General features: G+C 43.7%; 1 protein-coding gene across 2 annotated transcripts in view; it reads right to left on the reverse strand.

Moving 5' to 3' along the window:
• Nucleotides 1-232: 232 nt before the first annotated feature.
• The window catches only part of ints1 (integrator complex subunit 1), a 42,879-nt gene continuing 29,272 nt past the window's right edge, over nt 233-13,839 (reverse strand). The window contains exons 38-48 of one of the 2 annotated variants that reach the window (XM_061224107.1): nt 13,445-13,692; nt 11,712-11,841; nt 11,221-11,354; nt 10,084-10,276; nt 9,450-9,577; nt 7,722-7,831; nt 6,198-6,308; nt 5,437-5,507; nt 3,261-3,352; nt 3,054-3,163; nt 233-2,595 (exon numbers count right to left, since the gene is read on the reverse strand). In XM_061224107.1, coding sequence (XP_061080091.1) covers nt 2,480-2,595; nt 3,054-3,163; nt 3,261-3,352; nt 5,437-5,507; nt 6,198-6,308; nt 7,722-7,831; nt 9,450-9,577; nt 10,084-10,276; nt 11,221-11,354; nt 11,712-11,841; nt 13,445-13,692 — 1,443 coding nt within the window. In that variant the 3' untranslated portion in view covers nt 233-2,479. Of the gene's footprint in view, nt 2,596-3,053; nt 3,164-3,260; nt 3,353-5,436; nt 5,508-6,197; nt 6,312-7,721; nt 7,832-9,449; nt 9,578-10,083; nt 10,277-11,220; nt 11,355-11,711; nt 11,842-13,444; nt 13,693-13,839 lie in introns of both variants that reach the window. The other variant, XM_061224106.1, reaches the window with a different exon arrangement.

Raw genomic sequence — 13,839 nt, forward strand, 5'->3', positions numbered from 1 at the left:
CAGCCTTTCCCTGGAGCACAGCTCCTTGTGACCAGTCATTCCATCAGTCAGGCATCACAACCACCCAGCCAATGGGAGGCTGGCTCCGAGCCCAGAGCCTGCGGATCACAAGCACAGGGGACTCATCTACTGCCAGTATAAGCCACCTGTAAGGTAAAGTGCACAACAGCTGAAGCATTCAATCATTCATCAATCACATTCACGGCTTATTCCTAGCTAACATATTCACATGTACAGTATGTTTGCCATTTATTCATGTCAGGTTTGCCATTATAGTATTAACATATTTTTTAAATGAAGTTAGAGGAATGCCATAGACACATTAATATGGCTGCATTTTACACAAGCAATTCATCCAGTTCATTAAATAAAAATGTTTTCAGGACATAATTCATCTAGTTTTTTTCCAGGTTGTTTACAATGGAGAACTTATTTAATAAAGCTCAGCATACTACCGTATCTTCTATATCCGAATACAAATGACGCTGCATTTTCTACATTTCAAAAAACAAAAAACACGTGTTGCATGTTTGCAATTCCTATGGAGGGAGTGTCGATGCTGACCTTTCCTAGCATGTCAAATCACATCAGAGCCATAGCCATGTGTGAAGCAGGTAGATGTAGCCTACCGCTACTAGCAACACAGAGCTGTTCCACATATAAATTAGTTAGCCTGGTTAGTTTTGGGATAAACCCAAGATTTCTGGTAACAAAGCAAGTTCACAATTTAGCCTTTTACTGTATAACCACAGACAACCTACTTTTCCATATTGCATATACCAGAACCAACAAACCAACAATCCATCTTCTGAGATGGATGACGTCAAGCGGTGCTTGATTCTTCCCATGTGTAGCCACCGCTTTACTTGGCATTGAACACAGCGTTTGTTTCTTGCCATGTGAAGGCATAACAGGACATTTTAGGGAAACAGAGCATTGGAAATTCTCCTTCATACAGTAAATTGTTTACTTTACTCAATTATGGTGAGATACACCTGGACCACTACATTCTGGGGAGAGACTTAAATTAGTTCATTCACAAGCCAGAAAAAAACCCTCAAAAACAATGTCATGGCAAATTGGATGCCAGGGTGGAATGCACTCCACTAGTTTTACACAACACCACTGCAGAAATGTGTCAGTAGGTGGAGTCAACAATACCTGAATGGCAGCAACAGGCCTAAACCTTTTGTTGAATTGCCTGCAGTTATACTGTGTAGCCTATATTCAGGATAAGAATGTTTACTGGGAAAACAGGGAAGGGCAATCCCATGGCAACAGATGTTACACCTGCCAGATATTTGTGTTATAAAGTTCTTTACAGGTACATAATAGAGACTGACATAAGATTATATAACCATTCGGAACAAATAACCCTGTCAGTAGCTCTATTGGACTTTACCATGCAGATATACTGCATTGTCAGTTACTATGTAAAAGATTGAACATGCACTGGGTTATATTTGTGAAAACTTTAAAAGGATTATGGTTATTTTTGCAATGTTACAGTAACAGATTTTTCAAAGCCACGAGAGGAAACGGAGCAGAATCGGATAAAAATCTGTTACACTATCTGTTACAGGAAATCACATGGTCATATTTCAAAAAAAAGAGGGCAGAGACCTCTAATTTACGACTTACAACACAGAAGGAATTCCAGTGAACTAAAACCTGACAAACCAGGTCTCATGCAAACCAGATTTATCTTTAATTTATACGAGAAAATTTAAGTGAAGACAAAGAAGATAAGATATTTACATTATAGGGTAATAAAAATATATGCAGCCTTTTGTGGTTTTCAAATTACTTCAGGAATTTAGGCAACATGCTCTGTTGTCTTAATTTCAACGCAAGCTGAAACTGGACTGATTTTCAAAACAAAGCATGTTTGCCTCTAAGCGTATGAAAAATGTGATTCAAGCAACAGGTCTGCTTCAGACTGCAAGGATGTTACATACTCCGTTGCCACCGTTAAGATAGAACATCAGTACGTCTTTAGAAATTCACTAATGGGGAGTTCCTGGAATATCTCAGCACTTTAAATGGACATCACCTAAATTAAACTGAATAAAATAACAGAAAGACATTTCTTTAAAATATTATTTTCATTATCATTATTCTTTTTTTAATTTGAGTTCTAATACACCAATATTTATTGTACAGAGTTACTCCTAAGGAATTTTACTAAAAGACATCAACGAGGGCTTGACCATACTTTGTGACGGAGACAAAATTATCCCTTACGAACTGATCCAGTACATATATTCACACGTAGTTCAAGTTGAAATCCCAAGTAGTTTGTGTTACAGAGACGTACGCATAAAGAAAAACATCAACAATAAAAACAAACGGCAGAAAATACTAGTGCCCCCCAAAAAAACCCCCAAAAAACTTCAGGCGAGTTGTCCAGGCCTTGTTGACATGGTGATTTGAAGACTTGACAAACAGACAGGAGAGAAAGATGATTGGTCTTGGTCATCTACGTGGTAGCCTCCATGTGCAGGACTTTCATTGACTCTGAGATCATGGAGCTGGTATCGATCTGCCCGTAGATACCCACGAGGAAGGCTTTGTGAAGCAATATGTCCGCATGTTCTGTTGGGGGGGGGAGAAAGCAGGCAAAAGTTCAACAGTGCATTACAATTAGCAGCCATAGCTAGAGAGGCGACTTCTGTTTCTGTTCGTGTTAGCCGCCAAAAAAGTAGTAGTGTTTATACAAAGGTAGTCAAATTGTTTTTTCTGACAGAGTAAACAATTTACTTTGCGTATGCCCGGGACACTGAATACAGTACAACCATGGCCAGAATACACAGTTCCTTTCCCCAACACTGTGTAAATGAGAAATTAAAATGGAGCATGCTCTATTGTCACCTGTAGCGAGGAGCAGATGTTCCCAGAGGCAGTTAGAAACCACCGCAAGATAAGCGTTTTAAACCCTTTCCCATGAGGATATGAAATGAAAATACTACAACATTTTAGGAAATGAAGACAGCGTGCGTGGAGGGGATGGGACGGGGGATGGGACGGGGGGACACACCACATTGCTACGCTACCTTGGCAGAGAAGCACATATTCCGGAAGGTTCCTCAAGGCGGTCTGCACCACGTCGAAGTTCCCGCTACCCAGGCAGTACATGAACGTGGGAAGGAATTCCGTGGCCATGCTGAGTCACACGGGAATAAAAAAGGGGAGGGCGTAGGTTCAGTACGGGTCCGCAGGAGTGTCTGCATTTTCCCAGAGCAATGGGCGGCGTTGTTTACCAGGGGTTGTTCTGGATGCAGCGCAGGGCCAGGCTGAAGGCCATGTTGCGACACAGCTCCTCTGGGGAGCTCATCAGCCTCTGGAGATCGTTCTGTGGATGAGCACACAAACAGTGGAGGATCTGACACACGGGTCTGCGCTGCGTTGAAAGGAAACCTCCACTGGGGAAATTATATCTAAAAATGCCTTTGAGGTTATTTGCGTCTTAATAGGGTTTGCTTACAAACGGGAAGGGCACCCTGCTGTGGGATTGCTGGCTCAATAGTCTTCTTTTTCCTCACGGCATGTGGCCCTTAATGAGTTTCACGAATATATCCACATGGCACTGAATGTACAGTGGTGTGAAAAAATGTTTGCCCCCTTCCTGATTTCTTATTTTTTTGCATGTTTGTCACACTTAAATGTTTCAGATCATCAAACAGATTTAAATATTAGTCTATTTCAATTTCTCTAGCCACACCCAGGCCTGATTACTGCCACACCTGTTCTTAATCAAGAAATCATTTAAATAGGACCTGCCTGACAAAGTGAAGTAGACCAAATGATCCTCAAAAGCTAGACATCATGCCGAGATCTAAAGAAATTCAGGAACAAATGAGAAAGAAAGTAATTGAGATCTATCAGTCTGGAAAAGGTTATGAAGCCATTTCTAAAGCTTTGGGACTCCAGCGAACCACAGTGAGAGCCATTATCCACAAATGGCGAAAACATGGAACAGTGGTGTACCTTCCCAGGAGTGGCCGGCCGACCAAAATTACCCCAAGAGCGCAGCGATGACTCAAGAGGTCACAAAAGACCCCACAACAACATCCAAAGAACTGCAGGCCTCACTTGCCTCAGTTAAGGTCAGTGTTCATGACTCCACCATAAGAAAGAGACTGGGCAATAAAACCACTGCTGAGCAAAAAGAACATTAAGGCTCGTCTCAATTTTGCCAGAAAACATCTTGATGTTCCCCAAGACTTTTGGGAAAATACTCTGTGGTCTGACGAGACAAAAGTTGAACTTTTTGGAAGGTGTGTGTCCCATTACATCTGGCGTATAAGTAACACCGCATTTCAGAAAAAGAACATCATACCAACAGTAAAATATGGTGGTGGTAGTGTGATGGTCTGGGGCTGTTTTGCTGCTTCAGGACCTGGAAGACTTGCTGTGATAAATGGAACCATGAATTCTGCTGTCTACCAAAAAATCCAGAAGGAGAATGTCCGGCCATCTGTTCGTGACCTCAAGCTGAAACGAACTTGGGTGAGCCAAAACACACCAGCAAGTCCACCTCTGAATGGCTGAAGAAAAACAAAATGAAGACTTTGGAGTGGCCTGACCTGAATCCTATTGAGATGCTGTGGCCTGACCTTAAAAAGGCGGTTCATGCTCGAAAACCCTCCAACGTGGCTGAATTACAACAATTCTGCAAAGATGAGTGGGCCAAAATTCCTCCACAGGGCTGTAAGAGACTCATTGCAAGTTATCACAAATGCTTGATTGCAGTTGTTGCTGCTAAGGGTGGCCAAACCAGTTATTAGGTTTAGGGGGCAATCACTTTTTCACACAGGGCCATATAGGTTTGCATTTTTTTTCTCCCTTAATAATAAAAACCTTCATTTAAAAACTGCATTTTGTGTTTACTTGTGTTGTCTTTGACTAATATTTAAATTTGTTTGATGATCTGAAACATTTGTGTGACAAACATGCAAAAAAATAAGAAATCAGGAAGGGGGCAAACACTTTTTCACACCACTGTACTTGTTATAAACAAGCATTAAAAGCACACTCCTAGATTACAATAGAGAGCTGATATCAAACACTACAGAGCAGTATGCTGACAAAGGACTCAGTGTATAAATAACACAAAGATAAGCAATTTGTAAACATATTTCAACTACCGTTCTTTGCATTGAGAATTCATTTTTTCAAGCAGAGGTCACTTTAAAACTATGAAAAATTGGGTGTTTTTATTAGGGCTATTGATTTTGAGGGCTCGTCTTCAAACACAGAATTTAGTTAGGGAAAGGGCTTTTTAAAATATTCATTCAGATATGCAAAACAATTCATTTAGAAATGCACGGCAAACAAACGCCATGCTGTAATCTGAGGATTAGTTTGGGGAAAATGGCCGTCTGTGCCCTTTAAGAGCAAATGTGCTTGATCGATGAGGAGCCTGGCGACACTTACGATGAAGTACTGGATGACCTCGGGGCTTCTCCGCGACTTCTCGTCGACCTCACCGAGAACCTCCAGGACATCTTTAAGAAAAACAAAACGGCCTTAAGCGGGCTCAGTTTCGCACAACCGTTACGCTGACAGAGAATGCAGAGTTCAGTCTGTTGTGACTCTGATACACAAAGTCCCCCCCACCGCCCCCCATCCTATACCAATGTCTTAGACCATTCTACCATACATGCTCGAATGTTGAAATGTCCCCCATTAATGTTTCACAAACCCCTTAGTGCCTACAGCAGAGGGCATTGGGCAAGTGGAGCTGCAATCTCATTGGTTCTCACACGACATGTCGAGTGGTGGCGGAGGGGCGTTACGTTACATTCATTCCACAGGGCTACAGTCCCTGGAAGCTGGGAGCCAGCCAACCCTTGCGAGTAAATCTCGAGTGCTTGAGTATGGGGAGACCAACAAACAGCGCCCAATTGATTTACTGTAAATTTGAGTCGCTTTTGGACGGCAAACCGACTTGTGTCCTGACTTTGTGGTTTTATTTTCCTGCACTGAGAACCAGCTTTACCGGCCGATTTAGAGAGGGAAATTCCCATGCAGTTAGGCTCGCAGAAGGAGGAAGTATCATTGTTTTGGTTTTTCTGTCCTTTGAAACCCAGTAACCCCTAGCCTGTCAAAATAAAAGTGTTTTGTTTATGGTTTCGTTTTTCGGTCGCCATTGTATTGCACGGCCCTTTGCCATACTTCTGACAGCCCTAGATTACCTTCGATGGCCTCCCCCCTGGAGATCTTCTTCAGGTACTTGGTCATGTCTCCGGCAGACAGAGGGGCAGAGGTAGAGATGCTCACCAGAGGGAGGGACCCAGTGGAGGGGTCTGCTGATCCGGGAGAGAGGGGGAGAGAGAGAGAGAGAGAGAGAGAGAGAGAGAGAGATAGAGAGAGAGAGAGAGAGAGAGAGAGAGAGAGAGAGAGAGAGAGAGAGAGAGAGAGAGAGAGAGGGGGGGGGGGGGCAGGGAAAGCGAGGGAAGGAGAGCGTGAGAGAGATATGTTGCTTTGCACTCAGATGTGCTGCCTTTTCCTTCAGAAAAAGATTTCCGCACACCTGCCTTCAAGAACAGGAAAAAGATATTCTATTTTCACAATGACATTTACATCTAAAATGTCTTTCTTGTGGCCACGTGGAGAGCAAAATAAGGATTAAATCAATATAATTTGCTTTCCTGGCATTCTCATCTAGAGACTACATCACAGTATACAGCACACAGTAGATATCATTGGGCCCTACAGTAGAGTGTGTGTACATGACAGAGTAGAGGGTAGAGATTGTTGGGGCCTACAGTAGAGTGTGTGTACATGACAGATTAGAGGGTGGAGATTGTTGGGGCCTACAGTAGTGTGTGTGTGTGTGTACATGACAGAGTAGAGGGTAGAGATTGTTGGGGCCTACAGTAGAGTGTGTGTACATGACAGATTAGAGGGTAGAGATCATTGGGGCCTACAGTAGAGTGTGTGTACATGACAGATTAGAGGGTGGAGATTGTTGGGGCCTACAGTAGAGTGTGTACATGACAGATTAGAGGGTGGAGATTGTTGGGGCCTACAGTAGTGTGTGTGTGTACATGACAGAGTAGAGGGTAGAGATTGTTGGGGCCTACAGTAGAGTGTGTGTACATGACAGATTAGAGGGTGGAGATTGTTGGGGCCTACAGTAGAGTGTGTGTACATGATAGATTAGAGGGTGGAGATTGTTGGGGCCTACAGTAGTGTGTGTGTGTACAAGACAGAGTAGAGGGTAGAGATCATTGGGGCCTACAGTAGAGTGTGTGTACATGACAGATTAGAGGGTGGAGATTGTTGGGGCCTACAGTAGTGTGTGGGTGTACATGACAGAGTAGAGGGTAGAGATTGTTGGGGCCTACAGTAGAGTGTGTGTACATGACAGAGTAGAGGGTAGAGATTGTTGGGGCCTACAGTAGAGTGTGTGTACATGACAGAGTAGAGGGTAGAGATTGTTGGGGCCTACAGTAGAGTGTGTACATATGACAGATTAGAGGGTAGAGATTGTTGGGGCCTACAGTAGAGTGTGTGTACATGACAGAGTAGAGGGTAGAGATTGTTGGGGCCTACAGTAGAGTGTGTGTACATGACAGAGTAGAGGGTAGAGATTGTTGGGGCCTACAGTAGAGTGTGTGTACATGACAGAGTAGAGGGTAGAGATTGTTGGGGCCTACAGTAGTGTGCGTGTACATCGCACAAAGGATGTTGGAGATAGCGGGACATAGGTTTACCATCTCGGTCCTCACTAGTACTCTCTGAGTGACCGGTCCTCACAGGGAGAGTCAGGCCAGCCAGCAGAGACTTCAGCTGAACCAGGTCAGGGTTTTCTGAGGAGAGACCCCTGGGACACAGACACAAGACACACACACACACACACACACACACACACACACAAACACGTTTAAACTTGTAGCAATGTCTTTGGTATCAAAGTAAACACTATTTAATGCAGAAAATTCACTGAATTTCACTGAAATGAATTAAATGTCCATTCAATCAAATTCTAAATCAAACTGTCACCATTGCAAATTCAAATTCAAGAACTGAAATGTTTTTGTTTTTTTTATAATTTATTTGTTTTATATTTGGTGCCAAATTTAAAATGCCCAATCATCTGCAGGTGCAGCTGCAGCCCTGTTCCTGCGGCAAACCCCACTGCCCATTCTGGAGGCTGCAGAGGGGTGACTCATTTAACTGTAGAGAACAGAGAAGGGGGAATAACAGGTGGAGTGATTCCAGGAGTTTATTGGCGAGGGGGCACGTGACGCAATTAATCCTGAGTAACTGGGTTTGATGGAATAAATAAAGCACGAATACAAATAAATCTGAAATATTTTCAATAAGGCAAAATTCAGTTGGATGATATCCTGAGATTGCTTTAAAATATGTACGAAAGTTACCTAGCTGGTTGACCAACTTGGTATCGATGGAAAAAAAATAAACAGGCGGAGCTGTGAAACATTGCCTTCACTTAATTAAAAAAACTATAGCCTAATTTTGGTTGAATTGTATCAAGATGGCATTTACGTCGGCCATTTTTCTGTGAATGGCATTTTAATAGAGGTGACATCTGGCAAGCAACCTGATACAACAAGCACAAATTCAGACCATCTGATTCATCGACCAATCTCAGAATAGAGAGAACAAAAAACCTAGCTAGCTAGCTAGTTCAGTCATTGTGTAGGCCAAGTACGATATTTTTTGTTCTTAGTCGTACAATTCGCTTCTGCAGTATCTGCACACAGGCAACTTATCAATCATTCGGAGAGTGATAGCTACAGATACAAGTATGAATCAGAGTATCTGACTCATCGTCTCCAGAATACACGTTAAACTCTGCCAGTTACCCACGATCAGCTGTGCAATCATCGACACCTCCTGCACTGTTCTAAACTAATGTAGTTGTTAACATGAATGATGGACAAATACATTAATTAAAGCATATAATAAAATTTTCATGAATGAATGCATTTGTTAATACCTAACTAACGTATATGTATGAGGGGCACGATAAATCATCAGTTTCAGTAAACATTATTTAAAAGTAGGCCTACTTGCATTTTCAAACTATATTTTGGGGTCATCTTAATAGTTCCATTTAAATGTAGACATTGGAAGTCAGATAATAGCCCAATTGACAAATTAAACCAACTGGCCGCAGTTTATCCAAGGCCGAGAGGCTCATCAATCCACCCGAACGGAATTCATCAACCTCAACAACCACCCTGTTTAATGGCCATTCCCGAGAGAGCAACGTGCTGAAGTGAAGGATTGTGGGACACACTAAAGTGAGGGATTGTGGGACACACTGAAGTGAGGGATTGTGGGACACACTGAAGTGAGGGATTGTGGGACTCACTGAAGGGAAAGATCGTGGGACACACTGAAGTGAGGGATTCTGGGACACACTGAAGTGAGGGATTGTGGGACACACTGAAGCGAGGGAATGTGGGACTCACTGTAAGACGTCCGAGTGCTTCTGCAGGTACGGCACGGCGGCGCTGGCGTCGTGGGTGATGTACCGCTGGATGAGCTGCACAAACTTACTGATGAATGGCGACAGCTGACGGGAGTACTTGCGGAAGTTCTGCAAGGTCAGAGAGCTTGGTTAACGGTCAAGGACAGGGATCTGGGAATGCGCCACGGCAACTGAAAAGGGGCTGAAAAGTCTCAGTGGACTTTGGACCACAATGCCAAATCTACAGACGGAGATATTTTAAGTAGGGCAATAACTGTTATTTTGGCCGCAAAGGGCAGGGATCGACTACAGGTCAACGAATAAAAGGAAGAGAAATTCATACGCTAAGAGAGGGAGACATAGCGAGCATCAGCCTCCCCCAGTCACATTTCAACACATAAAGGAAACAATGCTATTGTAAGAACCTCTCCAATGTACAACAGTACGTTGAATATGCGTGTAGCTAGGAGTTTTAAAAACTTTTGCCTCACCATTCATTATGGTTCATTATGTGTTCAAATACATCTTCATAAATGAACAATTTTAGGAACGATAAACCCTCTATTGAGTAAGCTTTCGAACTGAAAACACGAAGACTCGGCGGACGATGTTCCGCATCTCAGCGGCTGCCCCACCTGCAGGACCTGTATGAAGGAGAGCAGGGAGTCCTGCAGTGCCCCCTGGTGGTCGGAGTGGAAGACCAGAGGCTGCAGCAGCTCCAGGATGGCCAGCACGTCGTTGAAGAATGTCAGGTGGTTCTGCTGCCGGAACTCCTGGAAGTTGAGATGGACGCGTCCGTGGAGCAGGGCTGCGATCATGGGGAGGTGCCTGGAAGGCAAATGTTAACCTGTCTTAGCTTAGCTCTTGTTAGACCACACACATGTTTGCCATGTCCTAACATTTTATTTACATGTAAATACATTTGGGCTGTTACAGAGGAGGCAATAAGTGCAAGGTGAAGTTAAATGTGCTAGTATAAATGTAATGTGCAGTGTAATGTGCAGAGTAATGCCCTAGTATAAGTGTAATGCAGTGTAATGCCCTAGTATAAGTGTAATGCAGTGTACTGCATCAGTAGAAGTGTAATGTGCAGTGAAATGCCCTAGTATAAGTGTAATGCAGTGTAATGCTCCAGTATAAATGTAATGCACAGTGTAATGCTCCAGTATAAGTGTAATGCACAGTGTAATGCTCCAGTATAAATGTAATGCACAGTGTAATGCTGCAGTATGAGTGTAATGCACAGTGTAATACTCCTGTATAAGTGTAGTGCACAGTGTAATGCTCCAGTATAAGTGTAGTGCAGTGTAATACTCCAGTATAAATGTAATGCACAGTGTAATGCTCCAGTAAAAGTGAAATGCACAGTGTAATACTCCAGTATAAATGTAATGCACAGTGTAATACTCCAGTATAAATATAATGCACAGTGTAATGCTGCAGTATAAGTGTAATGCACAGTGTAATGCTCCAGTATAAGTGTAGTGCACAGTGTAATACTCCAGTATAAGTGCAGTGCACAGTGTAATACTCCAGTATAAATGTAATGCACAGTGTAATGCTGCAGTATAAGTGTAATGCACAGTGTAATGCTCCAGTATAAGTGTAGTGCACAGTGTAATACTCCAGTATAAGTGCAGTGCACAGTGTAATGCTCCAGTATAAGTGTAGTGCACAGTGTAATGCTCCAGTATAAGTGTAATGCAGTGTAATGCTCCAGTATAAATGTAATGCACAGTGTAATGCTCCAGTATGAGTGTACGGAAGCGCACCTGAGCAGGAGCACAGGGTGAGATACCGCCAGCTTCCTGCAGGCCAAGTTAGCGTCTGACATGCGGTTCTCAGCGGATTTGGAGTCTCCACTATCGGCCAGCAGCGTGATGAGGCGATGCACCAGCACGTCCAGCTACGAGACATAGCTCTTTTACTGCAGCTACCACATCATTTTACAAACAGCAGCTACAGCAATACAGGGATACAGCCAGCTCACACGCTTAATCTGCATTACGGAGGGACATAAAATACAGCGTGAAAGGCACATTTGTTCCGATTTTCCATTTAAACTGCAGTGACTGCATTAAGCAACACACCTGAAGGTATTCTGGCAACATCCTGGATAAGTTGTGCCTGAGCACATTGGTGGTTAAAAAACCGAACAGTTTTCCACTTGTACATACTGAAAAGGAAAGCGCTTCTCAAATGGAACATTGTGACCGGAGAGGAAGACGAGGGAGACGAGGAAAGGGATGGGCGATGGCGTTACCTTGCAAGTGCTGCCCTCGGCTGCCCCCTCGCTGTGGAGTGTGGCGTCGGGCAGGGTCACGTGCTGGATGACCTCGGGGAAATGAAGGTAGATCTGCAGCAGCAGGCTCTGGCACCTCTTACTCATCACACTGCACACAGAACACAGAGCCTGTCAGCCCTTACTCAACACACTGAACACAGAGCAGGCCTGTCAGCCCTTACTCAACACACTGAACACAGAACACAGAGCCTGTCAGCCCTTACTCATCACACTGAACACAGAACACAGAGCCTGTCAGCCCTTACTCATCACACTGAACACAGAGCAGGCCTGTCAGCCCTTACTCAACACACTGAACACAGAACACAGAGCAGGCCTGTCAGCCCTTACTCATCACACTGAACACAGAACACAGAGCCTGTCAGCCCTTACTCATCACACTGAACACAGAACACAGAGCCTGTCAGCCCTTACTCAACACACTGAACACAGAGCCTGTCAGCCCTTACTCAACACACTGAACACAGAGCAGGCCTGTCAGCCCTTACTCATCACACTGAACACAGAACACAGAGCACAGAGCCTGTCAGCCCTTACTCATCACACTGAACACAGAACACAGAGCACAGAGCCTGTCAGCCCTTACTCAACACACTGAACACAGAACACAGAGCACAGAGCCTGTCAGCCCTGACTCAACACACTGAACACAGAGCAGGCCTGTCAGCCCTTACTCAACACACTGAACAGACCACAGAGCACAGAGCCTGTCAGCCCTTACTCAACACACTGAACAGACCACAGAGCACAGAGCCTGTCAGCCCTTACTCAGCACACTGAACAGACCACAGAGCACAGAGCCTGTCAGCCCTTACTCAACACACTGAACACAGAACACAGGGCAGGGCTGTCAGCTCTAGTTGACCGTAGGTGGCTTCATTGGTACACTCATTTAAAGCTATTATTTAGCTTGCTTCTTAACTGGAACACAAATTCTCATGACTTACATTCACAAAGCTTGCCTTTTTTTAACTATACCTCACGCTTCCACAGAATTTGGAATGATGATTTTGATTATTATTATGCTCCAGGGTCCTGGAACCACCTCTTTAGCTGCAATATCAACATTACATTTAACCACAACTTCAATGACTCAAGAAGCTGTGCTCAAACAGATTGAGTCAAAGCAGCAGTAGAAAGTGGAGCACTAACCGTTACCTTCTTCGCAATAAATAACTATGTAGTGATCTAAGAATTATCAGGACAGAAGCCATCTTGACTCCCAAGACAAACATTCTTTCTGCAATCATTTAAAAGTACAAAACTCAAGTGAGATAAATGATTCATCGCACTGAACATCAACATAAAAGAATCATTGCACTGAACAACTCCTAACATTGGCTAGCATTAATTGAATTCTAACATTGACTAGCATGAAGTGCATTAACTTGTGTATTAAGCATTGCAACTTGTATAATCATTTTAAAAAGAAATATTTTTTGCATGCAGATATTATTAGGCCAAAACCAATTCCAAATCCCTGGTTGCCTTTGAAGAAAGAAAAATAAACTTTTTCCAGAGTAAAAGCCAGCAGCTGAAATTTTTTGACATTTCACCAAAATTTTGATAGAGGTTAAGAAGTAAAAACCAAATGCCACATCTTTAAGTAAACTGCGATAAGGTCAAGACGGCTAAACAGGCGAAGCGAGATATCGAGTAAGGATATTATTTCAGCCACTGTACACACATACCTGTCTCCCCACTTCTTTGTGCAGTTGATCAGGTACTCAGACACTTTCTTCACGCTTTCCAGGTCTCCGTGGCAACAGCTGTGCAGTAAGGGCAGGCGCGATTGGATGAGGGAGCAGGAGGCCGGATCCAGGCTCCTCTTGCCGGGAGCGGTGTTCCGGCTGTTGAGCTCCGACTCGGAGAGGATAAGGTCCACCAGGCTGATGAGCTCGTCCGGCTTCAGTCGCAAGACCGACTTCTCTGTGCGTTTCTGGGTAAAGAAACATCCGGAAACAAACGGGAGGGTAAGGACAAGAACCCTCATACAGTACATGCATATCAGACCTAGGTTAAAAAATGAATACATTTAAAGGGGAAGTTCAGACACTGGTGGTATTACCGCGGATTTCTGACAAAT

The sequence above is a fragment of the Conger conger genome, chromosome 16 (genome assembly GCF_963514075.1).
Source record: "Conger conger chromosome 16, fConCon1.1, whole genome shotgun sequence".
In the NCBI taxonomy this organism is placed as follows: domain Eukaryota; kingdom Metazoa; phylum Chordata; class Actinopteri; order Anguilliformes; family Congridae; genus Conger; species Conger conger.